This window comes from Gymnoscopelus microlampas (assembly GCF_963454915.1).
Source record: "Gymnoscopelus microlampas genome assembly, chromosome: 19".
NCBI classification, from domain to species: domain Eukaryota; kingdom Metazoa; phylum Chordata; class Actinopteri; order Myctophiformes; family Myctophidae; genus Gymnoscopelus; species Gymnoscopelus microlampas.
Window position 1 is genome coordinate 8723707 of NC_139956.1, and position 17677 is coordinate 8741383.

The window sequence follows — 17677 nt, forward strand, 5'->3', positions numbered from 1 at the left end:
GTTTGTTTGATTTAAATGATTATAAAAGTTTTAATTCATGTGATTACAGCCTCACAGAGTACCATTGCAGCATTACAGAGTAATGTGTCAGCCCTGGAGAAAGAGAACTCAGGTGAGTTCATCTCACATAAACTTTAATAGATGATTCTGCTGAGAATAACATCATGTGTATCCAGTCTTTTTGTCTCTGCCAAAACGTGGCAGAGTACGATTAGCAAAATGTGACAAAAGAAAAAGATTCTCTATCAATTCAATGCTTTGTGGGGTGAATAGGCCTAACTGATAGGGGGAAAAGGTCATTTTGGGGTTGAAATACTCCTTTAATATAATGATTCTGCATTTTATTCTATGTATTCAGTCTTTTTCACCTTCCCCCTCAGTGAGTGGCCTCACTCTGTTTATATTTCAGATTATTTAACTGACTATTAAAGTTTTAATTCATGTGATTACAGACTTGGAGAAGGAGATGTTGTTCCTGAAGGAAGAGAACAAAGGTGAATTCATCTCACATAAACTTAAATGAACATAAAACAAAAAGTTCATAAATGTGTAGCATTCCACTCTAACAGACCGCGGTTACTGTAACCAGTGTACCGCCATGTACCGTCACCCCTTTTACCCCCATTTACCACCATGTACCCCCAATGTACCCCCATTTACCCTCATGTACCCCCATGTACCCTCCAGTACGCCTTGTACCCCCATGTACCCCCTGCCTGTACCCTCCAGTACGCCTTGTACCCCCATGTACCCCCTGCCTGTACCCTCCAGTATGCCTTGTACCCCATGTACAATGGGGACCTGGGTTAGGAAACTCAAAACAAAAGTCAACAACAATAAGCGAACACACATGTTTCATGGACACAACCCACACACTCGGCTGTGCTGCTCATTCCACAAACGGGGCCATTACAAATGAGGCTCCATTTAAAAGAGAAAAACTATTTACAATATAGACATTTAGCAGACGCAAACTCTTTCACTGCCAGACTTATTTCTGGCTGCGTTTGCCCACTGCCAGCAATTTTCGTTTTTTGTATCCTTTCAACTGGTCACAGAAAATGTATATCCCTTGTGATCGCTTGGCCGACTGTTTGTAATCACACGGTATGTGTGTGCGTCGCCCCAGAGAAAAATATTCCATACGGAACATTCCCTTCTCCTGCAGCAGCATGTTGAGAATAGGATGTCTCACGAAATACAGGGGGAAAAAAGTCAACTCATGATAGAGACATTTGAATGAAAAAGTTAAACAGGAATTGTCGGAGGCAGAAATCTTCGGATGGCGTTATTTCCAGATCCGGGTGAGTGGAAAGTGAAACTGATCACTCGGGTGACAGAGAACAGCGCAATCTTTTATAAAACGATAAAAAAACAGTAAGTCGTCATAAGTCGTGCTTGGCAGTGAGGGCGTTTTGCGCGATGTCTCATCTTAAATCGACCTTGGCAGTAAGAGTTAATCCAGAGTGACTTACAGTAAGCAAGCCAACAGTATGTAAGTTACTTCCAAGAAGCATTGTGTCACACCATACATATTATCTCCCAAACCTTTCGTTTTATTATTATTACTGCCCTGAAGAAAGAGAACTCATGTGAATTCATCTCACATAAACGTTAATAGATGATTCTGCTGAGAATAACATCATGTGTATCCAGTCTTTTTGTCTCTGCCAAAACGTGGCAGAGTACGATTAGCAAAATGTGACAAAATTAAAAAACATTCTCTATCAATTCAATGCTTTGTGGGGTGAGTAGGCCTATCTGATAGGGGGAAAAGTCATTTTGGGGTTGAAATACTCCTTTAATATAATGATTCTGCATTTTATTCTGTGTATCCAGTCTTTTTCATTTCTCTTAATGTGTGGCCTCACTCTGTTTATATTTAAGATTATTTAACTGACTATTAAAATTTTAATTCATGTGATTACAGAATGGCAGGACCTGGACGACGAGAACTCAGGTGAATTCATCTCACATAAACTTAAATAAACATAAAACAAAAAGTTCATAAATGTGTAGCATTCCACTCTAACAGACTTTGGTTACTGTAACCAGTGTACCGCCACCCCTTTTACCCCCATTTACCCCCATGTACGCCTTGTACCCCCATGTACCCCCTGTACCCTCCAATACGCCTTGTACCCCATGTAAAATGGGGACCTGGGTTAGGAAACTCAAAAAACAATAAGCGAACACACATGTTTCATGGACACGTATAACATTACACGAAATATGTAACATAAGTCGTTTTTCACAGAATGGGCTGCATGAATGCAGCCCGATGATACGTAGTTAGTTCATTTGGCACGAAATTTGGAATGGAATTATACAGTACCATTCTATATTCTATGCTTTATTTTTGCACCCAACTGATCATTACACCTCGTTACGTTAGCGCTGTGCTTCTTTCCACTTTGTCACAGATACGATCTGTTCCTGTTTAGTTAACTGATAGTTAACTAAATAATATCTAATCTACTCCATCATGCAGAGATGTCGCTTACCAAAAAATAACTGAGTAAAGTGGCCGTGAGTGAACTTCTGTGCGACACCGTACGGCACAGTTTCCTTAGTTGCCTGCAATGTGTCTCACCAACTTTCACCACTTTATCCATTGCAGACAGACAGTCACTGTGCTTGCTTGTATAATATCCACGACCCATACGAGTTCGGGTTTTGACGGTTTTATTATCGTCAATTGGGTCCGGCTTGGTTCAGATTCTATCACTACGAGACCGGAGACCCCGGTTCTGTTTATCATAACACCCGAGCAAACCACCCGTACGCAGCGCTGATTAAGAGGAGACACAGCTGTGTAAAGCTTCATTTGTGCTTCGCCGTATTGTGAGCTTGTAGGTCTGATATTTTCAACGCGCAACACCAACTTACTAAGAATAGGCTGATCTATCAGATAACTGCAGCGCAGAGCACACTGTCTGAGGTACAGCAGGCTGTCGGGAACCCACACTGACATTGTCAGATCATGATAAAAACTTTGATTATGATGGGTTTTAATAGTTGTACTACTTTATCCAAATAATAATATTAATAATAGGTTTAAATTATAAAATAGCCTATTAACAGCATTTTCCCAGCCGGCCACAGCCAGTGATGTTTTTAATTAACGGCCAATTAAACATTTTCAATGGCCGGTAAATACCAGCTAACGGAAACACTGCCGCTGTCACTGCTCTCAACTGTTGCAGTGTGTATCCTGTTGCATTTAGTTGCCAGTCCCTGATAACGACACCCTATGTAGCATGGAACTGCCTTCTTTGAACAGGAGCAGTTCTTCTGGCAGCCTTTGGCACATCGACATGAGATTGTCTTGTTCATCGACACAGGCTTGTGCATTTTTGTCAATGATGGATGCCAGATCAGCCCTTTTCAGGTGCTGGAGAAATACTTTCTCTGTTGGGGGTAGCTTTAGAGCGTTGATCCGTTCAAGAACTTGCTGTCAGTTTGCCCGGATCAGATTCCTCAAAATGATCAGCTTTCTGTGAGTAGCGAACGTATAAAGTTTATTTTGGCAGTGTAGACATTGTGCACCCATTCAAATGGGAGAAATACACATACAGTACAGTCTAGGGGTTTCACAGAATAGTCGAATATTCAAATATCAAAACCACTAATCGATGGTGTATATTTTATTTTTTGTTTAATTAACTAGTAGCAATATATCTACAGCAGACATGCAGCTGTTAGCTCTGGTGTTGGTAGTTCTCGTAATCCATTCATGGTTAATTTGTCAAATAATTTCAAACTGTACGTGACGTTGGGCCGTCACTCAATGTAGTTGGGTTGCTAAAACAGCAGCTAAAGAAGCAGAAAGAACATGGCTCTATGCTCAATGCTGACAACAGTGTGTAAATACTTTACTTTACTTACTATTGGTGAGTTTATTACTGTGTCGGAGACAAATGCCGTGACGTCCAGGGTAGCCAAGTGGTACAGTAGCAGTCACTCATTCCCAGTGTTGTGTTCTAGTTTTTTTTTTGAAGGTATACTATGATTATTCCCTGCCTCCCACACGCACGGCATGCGCGCGTCTATAATTAATTAAATGTAAAAAATGTGCACGCGCGTGTGGCCCACAAAAATATTTAATGTGAAAATGTTCCATATATGTTTTGTACTGATTTTTCTTTTGTACTGATTTTTCTTACTGATGTCTGATCACCTGAGCTCAACCACTTCCAAGCTTAGATGCATTTTCAATGCAACAAACTCGGCCAGGCCCACTCAGGCCAACACTGAGTAGCCTACACTTACAATATGCTTTGTACAGACGTATCAGATACGCTGTTTTGAACAGTTTTTGAAGGTATATGGTGGCGACTGAAAAAAATCTCAAGGTATACGCCGTACACAGCATCTGACGGTAGAACACACCACTGCTCATTCCTGTTGCCAAGTATATCCACTATATATATATCCGTTAGTCTTGGATCAAGACTATCATACTGTAGATGTATTTTATGGAGTGTGACTTTTGCTTTCGTATCTATGATAGTCTTGGTCTCTATCCCCCCTAATCACTGGACATCCGGTATTACACTTGATGTAAACAGGATTTTAACGAGGAAATAAAATGGCGTTCAGCAGGGCAGGAATTTCATGGCGACCACGGCGGCCATGACCATAGCCCTCTTTGGCCGTGTGCCCCTCGAAAGATGACATGCCGTACGGCCACAGTATTTTATTATTTATGTTATTCCTGACTATAATATACTGTACTTTAATTTGCACATTTTCATTTGTGTTTTGTTATTAACTTCAACGGCAGTAACAGCTTTTTAGGTGGTGGTTACTGTTGAAAATGGACAGTGTACCTTATTTTAACCTTTTAAATGAGACTTGACTGGCCCTGGTAAACACCTAATTCAAGAAGAGGGAGGAACACAGGGTAATATAACAGTGGAGGTAGAAGCACACAGGTGGACTATATCCATGAAGGAGGGAGATAGCAGGGGAAAGCGTAGCAAGGTAGCACCGGTTGGTGCTCTGTAGGATGACCCTGGAGTGCAAGCAGGTGAAGACAGTGAAGGCAAAGAAAAAGGTGGTAGAAATTGAAGGAGGAAGAATACTGGGTGGAGTTCAGGGAGGAGTTAAGACAGGCACTGGGTGGCAGTGAAGAGCTGCCGAATGACAGGGAAACTACGGCAAAATGGTAAGGGAGACAGCTAAGAAAGTACTTGAAGTGTCTTCGGGACAAATAAGGAAGACAAGGAGACCTGGTGGTGGAATTAGGGAGTTCAGTGAAGCATACAGAGGAAGAGGGTGGCGAAGAAGAATTGGGATAGTCAGAGAGACGAAGAAAGTAGGAAGGAGTAAGGGGGGATGATGGGGGGGTAGTGAACCAGAAAGTGAGGGAGATTGGGAAGGAGGAAGTGAGCTATGAAGAGGATGAAAAATGGGAAGGCAGTTGGTCTCCAGACCAGAGGCGTATGTGCCGTAGAGGCAAGGGTGGCCGTCGCCACCCTAAGTGCGATCTCGCCTCCCAGAAAAACAGTGAAATTTGTGCTCGGGCCTTGGCCCAGTTAATGGAGCTCTTGCCCAGGCTAGCTGCTGAAAGACGGAGGCGAGAAATAATAATCTGCTCCTCCGACAACAATAGATACATTGGCTGCCCCATTCGCACCTTTTACCAAGCTACAAGCTGCCGACTCGTGCATATCAATGGTCCATTGTGTGACCTGTTAAGTACTGTAGTCTGTAGCTAGGCATAGGCTACTGTCAGATGTCCTGAAGCAGTCCAAAAGAGAATGGATTCATGAATGAAATTACAGAGGTGACGTGACTAGCGACTATAGCTGTCGAGTCTGTTTGGCTGGCTGGCTGGCTGGCTGGCTGGGTGTGTGTGTGTGTGTGTGTGTGTGTGTGTGTGTGTGTGTGTGTGTGTGTGTGTGTGTGTGTGTGTGTGTGTGTGTGTGTGTGTGTGTGTGTGTGTGTGTGTGTGTGTGTGTGTGTGTGCGAGTCAGCAAGAGGATGGAGATTAGATTAACAAAATGGATTCACATCACAGTGGCTGCTGTTACATGGACAGTTTTATTCGGAATGAATACACTTCTATTCGGAATGAATGAATGGATGAATTCATTCAGAATAGAAATGCTCATGTAGACACCTCAATTGGAATAGAATATTCCATTCCAGTCTGACCCGAATGAATTTTCATTCGGGTTAGGAGGGGTGGTATATACCGTTTGAATCGGTATATACCAATCGGAATTGACCATGTAAACACCTTATTCCGAACGCTCCTCTCTGTTTGGAATACATGCATTCCTTTGCGCATGTCCGTGCTTAGTAGCCTAGTGCTGTCAGAATTGTCCAAAAAAATCCTATCAAATCTCTAATTCGGCCATGGTTGGTGCTGAGAAGCGCTCGCTCCTGCGGGATAAAATGAATGATTCTATTATATAGCGTCATTTAATAAGCCTGTCATGGTTAAGCCCAGACTTGTCCAGGAGAACGGACGCTCCAAGGATTGCTGGCCTAGGCTACTTATATGGATCTTTATCTAAACGGGTATTTTAGTCCTCAGTTTTTAAAAAGAATCCCTGGCCACATGACAAAGATTTTTTTTTTAAAACACATAAACGCAGAAACGCATTGATCAGCTGCAAGTTTCAATTTTAAATCAGATTTTACATTTATTTTATATATGAGGGGCCAAATACATATACATTTTTAATCACATGTTAAGGCCCAATACTGCAATAGCTGCATTATTTTAATAGCATACGTGAACAAAAATAAATGAAAACAACATTATTAGGGCGCAGCTGCAGCGAAAACAGATCATCAATTAATTCCATGGGCAGCCGGAACGGTCGTCCCAAAACACCCCGCCCCACGCACCTTTTGAGCGGGCCATCCGCGGCCGCTCCATGGTCGCTGGATTTTCACCCGGGGCGATTGTGTTTTAGGACGACAGACCCCGAATTCAACCCATGTGCGCTACTCGGCGCAGAAAGAGGGGTTTCGTCACAGTGAATGAGTTACAGCATGTTTCAAAGCCTTTTCATAATAATACAAGAAAAACGTGACATTCGGCATAATGAGTAGCCTATAGTTTCTACTTTAAGTGTATTTGATGCCAATACTTTTGTACTTTTGCCATAAATGAGCGTGCCTTGTTTCATAGACTGTAAGTGTTGCTCTCTCTCTCTCTCCATTTATTATTATAACTAGACCATACCCGGTCGACGCATGCGTGGGGGGATATGCGCACATGATCTGGCAACCCGGGAGGCAGTTCGTCCCATAGCTGGGCAGACCCGTAACCATGGCGACAGTGTTTGACACATAAACGCTAATAAGAAGCTGAGATTTGATGAAATTGAAAAACGGGCTTCACAGTTGAGTTCAGATGGTAATGGTCAATGGCTGTGTGCAAAATCAGAGCAATTGGTCCAGCCAGTGGGGAGAACCGGGTGTCTTCACCACCACCACCACCACTACAAACGCACAGAGGTTACTAGAATTATAGTAGGATAGTAGGATAGTAGGATAGTAGGATGACCATGAGCGGTCCGGTGTTTATGTATTATTATTTATTATTATAATGACCATGTGCGAATGCGCGATGACGTCATCGTACCTACATGAGAAATGTGACAACTAGTAGCCTATAGGCTAGACTAAGTTTTACTGTGTCTGGTACCAATACAAAAAAAGAAACTGGTCTGAACTTGTAGATCTTCTACTTTTGCATTAAAACGGCGATAACAAAAGAACGCAGGCTTGCACCATACAACGCTGCCTGGACGGTGCGTTGCTTCCCGGCCTGCCTACGACCGACAGACCTCCGCCGCGGAGGCACAAGGGGGCTATTGCCTCCTCCCATGCCCACCAGGGGAAGCTCTGCTCTGGGTAGTGGCCCCTGGTCCATGCCCGGGCGTAGGCGGGAACCACTTTGCGCATGTCCAAAGTTATATTCCGAATGAATGCTTTGGGTCATGTAAACGAGGAATACTTTTATTCAGGTCCCATGTAAACATGTGAGTGGATCAGATTCCTCTATTCGGAATGAGTTCATTCTGAATGAATACATGATGGTCCATGTAACTGTGGCCAGTGTAGAGTCTACACTGTAGAGTAATGTGCAAGAGTTTTGTTCATGTTCATCCTCTCTTTTATTCCCTCACCAGCTGATCAAGGAAATGTCAACGCAGCAGTGTGTGCGTGCATGTGTGGATGCTTGCGTGGTAAATTTAACTATACCTTCACAATGCTCTGTGCTTTTGTGACAGCAAATGGAAAATTTAATTCCACAATGGAAAATCTAATGATATTATATTATATTATAAAACAAATGTTCAACTCTGATATAAATGCATGATCTGTGTACCTTCCGTTCATTCTATTTCCGATCTGAACAATAAACAAAATAGGAAATTGAAAATGTACATGTTTTTTCAATATTACGTTTCCAAAAACAAATGAAAACATTGTGCTCTGAATTAAGAATTTCCATCTGGCACAGAACTGGTGTGACCGGGAAGTGAATTGAGGTTGCTATGCGACAGCTGTATGCTGTTTGTAGTTTGTTGTCTGTCCAGACTAGGGCTGTCCCCGACTCGGTGAATCGGTGAACCTAGGTGTACGCAAAGATGATTTTAAACTTGCCGCGGTGAAAACTGATGAGGTGTTTAAAAGATTGAGCGCACTTCAACCACACAAGGCCACGGGCCTTTTGACACCGTTAATAACTATTTTGATTGTTAAGCTAAAAACAATTGGTTTTGATTGTACATCGGTGAGCTGGATGCGATCCTATCTGGAGGGGAGGGAATAGGTGGTGGAGGTGAACGGAACCCTGCCCCCACCTCCTAGTGAGCTGTGGTGTTCCGCAAGGAAGCATACTGGGACCTTTACTGTTCCTAATAACTGCTCAAAAAAAGTTTGGAAACTTAACTTCGGTCAATTATATCCCCCTTTAATAATACCAATTAGTATTGTGTTTTATATCATTTGTATTGTTGATTAGTCACCTTTACAACGAGGATCGGGCATTCGTGGAATGAGCAACACAGCTAAATGTGTGGGTAGCGCCTCCAAAATAATTGCCAAAATCACCCACTATGCTTCTGTTTGGTAATAGCTCTTGTTTTGAGCAACCTGCCAGCACACACCTGCTGAGGTATGTGCCAGTAGTCACAGGTGTGTGACTGCCTCACAGGTGAGTGACTGGCACCTGAACATGGGTTCTGCAGCTTGGTTGAGTTTGTGTATGCTCCAAGCAGCAACACTGCCCCCATGGAAAGCTGCCACGTTTGTCCCTTCAGGATATGGCCTGTGCAATAGGGCAAGTGAAGCTGGTGTTCCGTTACGCAGATTACGCATTATTTGATGTCAGCCCTGGTACCATTTGCAGGCAGGTGTGTGCCAGTCACAGGTGTGCGACTGGCACCTGAGCATGGGCCCTGCAACTTTCTTTGGTACCGTTGTGCAAATCTTGCCTTTAAATCTATGGTTCCTCAGTGAAGCAAGGGGTCTTGGGTTGTTGTCTTCCTTGTTGACTTCACCAGTCTCACAGAACTTGGTCCTAAGTTTGGAAATGGTACCAGGGCTGACACCAAATGCTGTCACTCTGCATAACGGAACACCAGCTTCACTTGCCCTATTGCCCGGGCCTTATCTTGAAGTGACAAACGTGGCAGTCCATGGGGGGCATAGTTGCTTCTTGGAGCATACACAAACTCAACAAAGTTGCAGAACCCATGTTCAGGTGCCAGTGTGACTACTGACACACACCTCTCAGCAGGTGTGTGCAGGCAGGTTGCTCAAAACAAGGGCGATTACCAACAGAAGCATATTGGGTGATTTTGGCAATTTTTTTGGAGGCCCTACCCACACGTTTAGCTGTGTTGCTCATTTCACAAATTCCCGATCCTTATAAGCTGTACCGTTGTAAAGGTGACTAATCAACGATAAAAATGATATAAAAAACACAATACCAATTGGTATTATTAAAGGGGAGATATAATTGACCGAAGTTAAGTTTCCGAACTTTTTTTAGCAGTTTATGTAAACGACATGTCGACACATGAGCTTGTGACTACAACCTGTTCCTGTTCGCGGATGACTCAGCTCTGTTGGTCTCGGACAGGAACAGGCTGCAGGTTGAAAAAGCTCTCAGCTCTGAACTCGAATCTGAATCCATTCTCTTTGGGACTAGTTTTAACCTCGGCAAAGCCGATCAAAGTAGGTGATGATGTTATCACAAGAAAAGAGGAAATTACCTACCTAGGTTCCATCTTAGAGGCAAACCTCTCCAGTGACAAAATGGCAACAAGAGTCATCAAAAAAAATCAACCAAAGAACACGTTTTTTGAATAGGATTTCCTCTCTAGTCAGTAAGAAAACTCTGAGGATTCTAACAGGGGCCCTCATCCATGGTCACTTCGATTATGCATGCACCTCATGATGCCACAACACCACAAAGGCCTTAAAAACAAGGCTCCAGACATCCCAGAACAAACTGGCAAGGCTAATCCTTGGCCTTTCATCTACATCTCATCTAGCCCCTGCTCACTTTGCTAGGGTAGGATGGCTCAGGTTAGAGGACAGAGTACAGCAACTTGCAATGGGCCTGGTCAACATTAAGATACCCATGTACCTGTCAAAGTACTTCAAAAACATAAATGAAGTCCACAATCACAACATTAGAGTTAGCTCCACTGATCACGTCCAACCCCGATTTGGCACAAACAATGAGTTGAATTCGTTCTCCTGCTATGCAACAAAAATGTGGAATGCCCTACTAAATAAAGTATTCAATCAAACAGAAAAGATGCTGTAAAAGACACAGAAAATGTAACTTGGTCTGAAAAATATAACGTGTGCAAACGTGACTGACTGTCGTATATATTATATTTTTTTTAGGGCTGGGACTCGATTAAAAAAATAATCTAATTAATTAGAGGCTTTGTAATTAATTCATCTAAATTAATCGCATTTTAATCGCACATCAATATTTGACCTGAGAACAGTGAGAAAAAAAAAATCAAATTGATTTTGGTAAACGTCTTTAAGTACATGTACTCAAGTACTGTACTTAAGTACAATTTTGAGGTATTTTTTTACTTTACTCAAGTATTTCCAATTTCTAATACTTTTACTTCTACTCCACTACATCTCAGAGTCAAATATTACACTTATACTCCGCTACAATTATTTGAAAACTTTAGTTACTTTGTAGATTTTGATTATTATTACAAAACATACAGTAACCACTTCAGAAAAGATTTGAGAACTTTAACTGTTGGTACTTTAAATACATTTTGATACTTTTATACTTTTACTCAAGTACATTTTGAATTCCGGACTTTTAATTGTAACATAGTATTTCTACATTGCAGGTAGAGTGTGTTGTCACTGTTGTTTTATCGTCGTTTAATTAATTAATTAATACAAAGAATCCGCGCATGTGACCCGCACCGCATCGCCCCCCCGCCCCCCCTCATGCTTTCATGCACTGTGTTGACTGCGGTTTGTTGTTGTCTGAGACCATAAAGGTATGGTCTGAGACGAGACGAGACCCATGCATGTTGCTTGGTGCACCGGGATAACCGGTCCGCCTGAAACTCGTCCCGTGAGAAACGTTCCGCGGGGCAAAAATAAGTGCGATTAAAATGCGTTAATTTTTTTAACGCGATAATTTTTCTGTAATGAATTGATCGAAATGAACGCGATAAAGTCCCGGCCCTAATTTTTTTATGTGTGACAAATTGTGGATGAAAAATACAGATCAGTGTGCAAGCTGCTTTAATCTGCTATGTGCATTTTGAAGCGTGTGTGTGTGTGTGTGTGTGTGTGTGTGTGTGTGTGTGTGTGTGTGTGTGTGTGTGTGTGTATACATGTGCATGTGCGGGTTGAAAATCATCAAGTGTTGATCCGTAATTTTGTTTATTTATCTTTTCACCCAGTTGGTCCTGACCAAATCAACATCAGCATACTGAAGGACGTAAAAGAACATGTAAGTAAAAGTAGTGAAACATTCGCAGAATTTAAAAAAAATAACAGTACTATAAAAGAAACTCCCCTGGCATACAAAGTAGTTATAACATTTCCATCACTGCGCATAGTAATACTGCAATGTGTTTATTAGTACTGGAGCAGACATTGCAGTGTATAACTGGGTGTTTGTTAAAACTCCAAATCTGTCTCTGATGTTTTTAGGCGGAACAGTATGAGTTGAAGAGTAAACCTACAGGTCTCTGTTTGATCATGTGCAATGATGAAGTTCGCTCACGACGGGTTCTAGCCGCAGCCGACGTGGAAATTGGTATGAATGTTGTCTCGATACTATGACATACTGACTGCTAGTTGTTTGTAATGTTGGTTATCTACACATTGAATATCACTGTATGTCTGCAGTTTTAATGAATACCTCACGTTTGTCAACTTGACAAATAAAATGTAAACACAAACACTATTTTATACTACGCATTGTGAAAATTGACGATCTACAAGCTCACAGCATGTTGCATATCAACGCGTTGTGAGCTATAGTAGTTCAGTTATTTTCTTATTTTTAGCGGTGCCAACCGCTCTACATTTGACTCCGTCCGTCCGTCCGTCCGTATGCGTGAACACGGCAAAACACATGCGCCACTTCAACCCACACACACGCCAATACTGCACACATGCGCACACACGAACACACGCAAAACACACACACACACACACACTTGACGCCCGTATGAGCACGGCGTATGAGCACGGCATTTAAACAGCTATAACTCCAGTTCGCAGCATGCCACCAAGTCCACATTTGGTATGTGGACTTAGACCACCAATAGGGACGAGCATTAATTGCTGAAGCCCCGCCCCCTCTGTCTTCCCATTGGCTGGGCTTCCGTCCGTCCGTATGAGCACGGGGCTTTAAACAGCTATAACGCCAGTTTGCAGCATGCCACCAAGTCCAAATTTGGTATGTGGACTTAGACCACCAATAGGGACGCACTGTAATTACTTAAGCCCCGCCCCCTCTGTATTCCCATTGGCTGGGCTTTAAACAGCCATTATTCCAGTTTGCAGCATGCTACCAAGTACAAATTTGGCAAGTGGACTCAGACCACCAATAGGGACGAACTGAAATTAATTAAGCCCCACCCCCTCTGTCTTCCTATTGGCTGGGCTTTAAACAGCCTATAGCCCAATTAAATAAACTCATCAAAGGCACCGCTTCCTTCACACAGGGTGTTATTTTTTTATTCATGTTTTATTCACTTTTTGGATTTTTTTTAAAAAATGTCGCTTGCCCAAAATCGGGATGCCAGGTTGGTTGAAAGTAGGCCTAGTTAATGAATAAAGTATGTGTTTCCTCCCCTGCAGATCAAGTGACAAGTACATTCAGCTCGCTGGGCTTCAGGGTGTTGATGTGTAGAAACCAAACCAAGAGACAAATGAAGAACATACTGGAATATGTCTCTTTGAAGGTCCTCGCTCTACAGGAGACAGTACAGGAATGGTCCAGGAAGGACTCAGAGTTCACTGACCTTCATGTTGAGGAGAATCCTCTACAGCACGGAGATGCCTTTGTTTGCTGTATCATTGGTAGAGGAGAGGGTCTTATTCAAGGGGCCGATGGGGATCCCTTCCTCATCAATGACATAATTACGTTTTTCAATCGAGAGAACTGTCCCGCCCTTGAAAACAAGCCCAAAGTGTTCTTTACCGACAGCGACCACCCGTCGAGGCTGGTAGATGGGCCTAATGGGAATGAAGAGGATTTCCTTGTTACCACGGCAACCAGGAAGGGTTTACCTTGCTATACAAACAATGGGGATGGTAGCTGGTTCATGAGGTCTGTGTGCAAACAGGTTGCAGAAGGCTCTTCCAGGTAACTCTCAAAATAATAATTATGTAAGATACTAGAGGGTCGGGGCGCTGCGCGCCCCTCCCCCCTATCCGCTGCGCGGTGCTTTGTGTTTGTTGGTCTCTATAATATATAAAGCCATAATAGGAGATGTTCCCAATGGAGCTATGCCCAAATATGGAGTGTGTTGTCTGACCTCACTTGGGTCTCGTTGCCATAATAGGAGATGTTCCCAATGGAGCTATGCCCAAATATGGAGTGTGTTGTCTGACCTCACTTGGGTCTCGTTGGGCGGTGGTCGGCGATGACGCTAAGGAACAACATGGCCGACTGTAATGTTGTGAGTTTGTGTTGGCCGCAATTAATTATGCTGCGAGGGGGCAGATGTGTGCTGAGCAGTATGAAGTGGCCTACAGACTGCGCGTAGTAATTCTGCACGTTGTGGCGTGTCTTGTTAGTGACATTGATATGTTGTTTTTGTGTTTAGTCCCACACATTGGCAGGTTTTTTTGGGGGGTTTTGGGTTTAGAAATGTATTATAGGATGAAACAAAAATATATTAAGGTAAATTAAGACAAACTTGGTCCACAATATTTGTTAGACCTGACCACCAAATTGCCACCATTTCTGCATGTTAGGGCTACAACTATAGATTACTCTTTCGGAGTAAGTGATATGTTTGGTTTATGCAAACGTTTTTTGGGGGCTTTTTATGCCTTTATTTTAGAGAGGGATAGGGAAGGTAGGCTGACAGGAAATGGGGAGAGAGATGGGGGGGGGTGACACGCAGCAAAGGTCGTCGGGAACGGGAGTCGAACCCGCGACACACTGTCAGGCTGGCATTGCAGCCTAGGGGGCCTGGACCGTCACGCTACGGCCCTGGCCAGCAAAACGTTTTTAATAATTCATTTTCTGGTAGACATTACATTGCATTGCTATAAAGTGTTTGTTCAGTACAAGGGCTCCCCCTGTTTCTCCAGCTCTTTAGTAAACAGAAAATACATCTTCAGGTGGGCTGCCCATTTCAGGCAATCAGGAAAGAGTACCCATTTATCAGCTTCAGTGTACCAGTTCCAATTTTAATCGGCTCATTTCTTTGTGCCGTCACTTCCAATTTCTCCTGTATCCTATATGAGGTCCTTCTATTGATTGGATAAAATTGGTATCCTGTACTGACCTGAAAATGCATTTTCTGCTTACTAAAAAGTTCCAGAAATGGGGAGACCCCTGTTACTGAACAAACACTCGAAATGATTACGATCAGAATATATAGCTATTTAACACTTTTTAAAAAATATAATTTTACTTGTATTGTATACAGTATATCAACAAACAAAAAATGACATTTTTTTTATCAATGTAAATCGATTAGTTTATTAACTCACTGAGTGCCATTAACGTGTTTCACGTGTTTTTACCGCTATGGCGCTGGGTGCCATTAACGTGTTTGGCGTGTTTTTGAAAATAGTAAAAAAAACAAAAAAAAAAACATGTTCAGAACCCAAGATATCATCATCTGAAGATGTGCAGCTCCATCCACTCCTTGTTTAACTTAGAAATGAAAAAGGCTGTATTTCGCTTCCTAAGCACTTTTTGTTTTCTGTGAAAAAAACTCTGGCACTTTTCAGAATCAATTCAGAAATAATTCTGTCAATCCTGGCACTCAGGGAGTTAACTGCTTCAGCCCTATTTTGTACTCCGTCGTATTGCAATGTTGTGCAAAAATAGTCACAATAGCAAATGTACAAGCTCACAACGCACCACAGTGCAATGCATTGTGAGCTTGTAGATCTGAAAATTGATAATCGCAATATTAAAATTGATTGTTTATAATCGATTAAATGGATTAGGCCGGCTACTACATTGTTTAATTGACTGCAATTCAATCAAGTGTAATTTTTAGTAGTGGTAACTTAATGTGTTGTGAATGTTGTGTTACAGGGGTGATGACTTCCAGAACATTTTCAATCGGGTCATCAAGGAAGTGAGCGAGAGGAAAGAACATGATACCAAAGGGCAGCAGATCCCTGATGTTGCGATGGACACCCTGAAGAAAAAACTGGTGTTCTCACCGATGTCACTTGAAGGTAGGCCACTCCAATCTGACTTCAGAAAATCCCACTCCACTGACACATGCCTTCTCTATTTGAACGACCACATCAAACAAGAGGTGGACCAGGGCAAATACTGCGGCATGGTCATGCTGGACCTCCAAAAGGCTTTTGACACCGTTAATAACTATTTTGATTGGTAAGCTAAAAATCTGGAGGGGAGGGAATAGGTGGTGGAGGTGAACGGAACCCTGCCCCCCCCCCCTCCTAGTGAGCTGTGGTGTTCCGCAAGGAAGCATACTGGGACCTTTACTGTTCCTAATAACTGCTCAAAAAAAGTTTGGAAACTTAACTTCGGTCAATTATATCCCCCCTTTAATAATACCAATTATTATTGTGTTTTATATCATTTGTATTGTTGATTAGTCACCTTTACAACGAGGTACAGCTTGTAAGGGTTGGGCATTCGTGGAATGAGCAACACAGCTAAATGTGTGGGTAGCGCCTCCAAAAGAATTGCCAAAATCACTCAATATGCTTCTGTTGGTAATCGCTCTTGTTTTGAGCAACCTGCCAGCACACACCTGCTGAGGTGTGTGCCACTAGTCACAGGTGTGTGACTGCCTCACAGGTGAGTGACTGGCACCTGAACATGGGTTCTGTAGCTTGGTTGAGTTTGTGTATGCTCCAAGCAGCAACACTGCCGCCATGGAAAGCTGCCACGTTTGTCCCTTCAGGATATGGCCTGTGCAATAGGGCAAGTGAAGCTGGTGTTCCGTTAGGCAGATTACGCATTATTTGATATCAGCCCTGGTACCATTTGCAGGCAGGTGTGTGCCAGTCACAGGTGTGCGACTGGCACCTGAGCATGGGCCCTGCAACGGTACCAAAGACATCTGTCTTTGGTACCGTTGTGCAAATCGTGCCTGTAAATCTATGGTTCCTCAGTGAAGCAAGGGGTCTTGGGTTGTTGTCTTCCTTCACCAGTCTCACAGAACTTTGTCCTAAGTTTGGAAATGGTAACAGGGCTGACACCAAATAATGCTGTCACTCTGACATTTTATTTCAGCATTCTAACTTGAATGCAATATTATTTCAGCATTTCCTGGAAGAGAAAGGCTGTATATTTGAACTGCATGTTGCATGGCCTCCAACGCTATTTCTCCAAGTTTAAACTTATCTGGGAGACTAAATGTTAAGCTGTGATTGTCAAATTAATGCTCTGCTATTATTTGTGCAAATTAGTGTCTCTGTTTTGATCATATTTTGATAATAAAATACACAAAAGTCCTGACTGCAAAACATTTAACTTATTGGTTATCAACAACAGATGAACATTGATATAAACCAGAACTAGACGCGTCGCAATTCAGAGCAATTGCAAAGTGTGGTTGCGCCGACGCGGGTCGCAGGTCGCTGCCGCCGGGACCCGAGGAATACGATGGGAGGAATACCGTCTGAGGCTGCGCCAATTACATTGTCACGCAACTCCTGAGATCACTTGTGTTTCATTTTGAGAGGATTGATCCCTCCAAAATAAGGTTTTTGCATCAAACGGTTACATTTTGAGCATTTGTGGCGCCCCCTATGGATCAAAGTGGAAATGCTTTTGGGGATTTGTTGAGTAAGCCACCCTTGACATGTGATTCAAATTTGGGATTGACCGGACGTATTGTTCGTGATTTTTGGCCTATTTTGTAAAACAGGCCCCTCCCGCTAACTTTTGAAGCCATTTACGGACGAACGGTAAAGACTATCAAAATGCCGTTTGGATTTTTTTATCGCATGGGTCCAG

At 42.7% G+C, this 17677-nt stretch overlaps 1 protein-coding gene across 1 annotated transcript in view; it reads left to right on the forward strand.

Annotated features, from left to right (window-relative positions):
- The window catches only part of LOC311035517 (uncharacterized protein), a 65448-nt gene that overhangs the window by 20281 nt on the left and 27490 nt on the right, over positions 1 to 17677 (forward strand). Inside the window, exons 10-16 of the mRNA XM_084043785.1 lie at positions 50 to 112; positions 453 to 494; positions 1931 to 1960; positions 11937 to 11986; positions 12190 to 12295; positions 13348 to 13855; positions 15773 to 15918. Coding sequence (XP_083899911.1) covers positions 50 to 112; positions 453 to 494; positions 1931 to 1960; positions 11937 to 11986; positions 12190 to 12295; positions 13348 to 13855; positions 15773 to 15918 — 945 coding nt within the window. The remainder of the gene's footprint in view (positions 1 to 49; positions 113 to 452; positions 495 to 1930; positions 1961 to 11936; positions 11987 to 12189; positions 12296 to 13347; positions 13856 to 15772; positions 15919 to 17677) is intronic.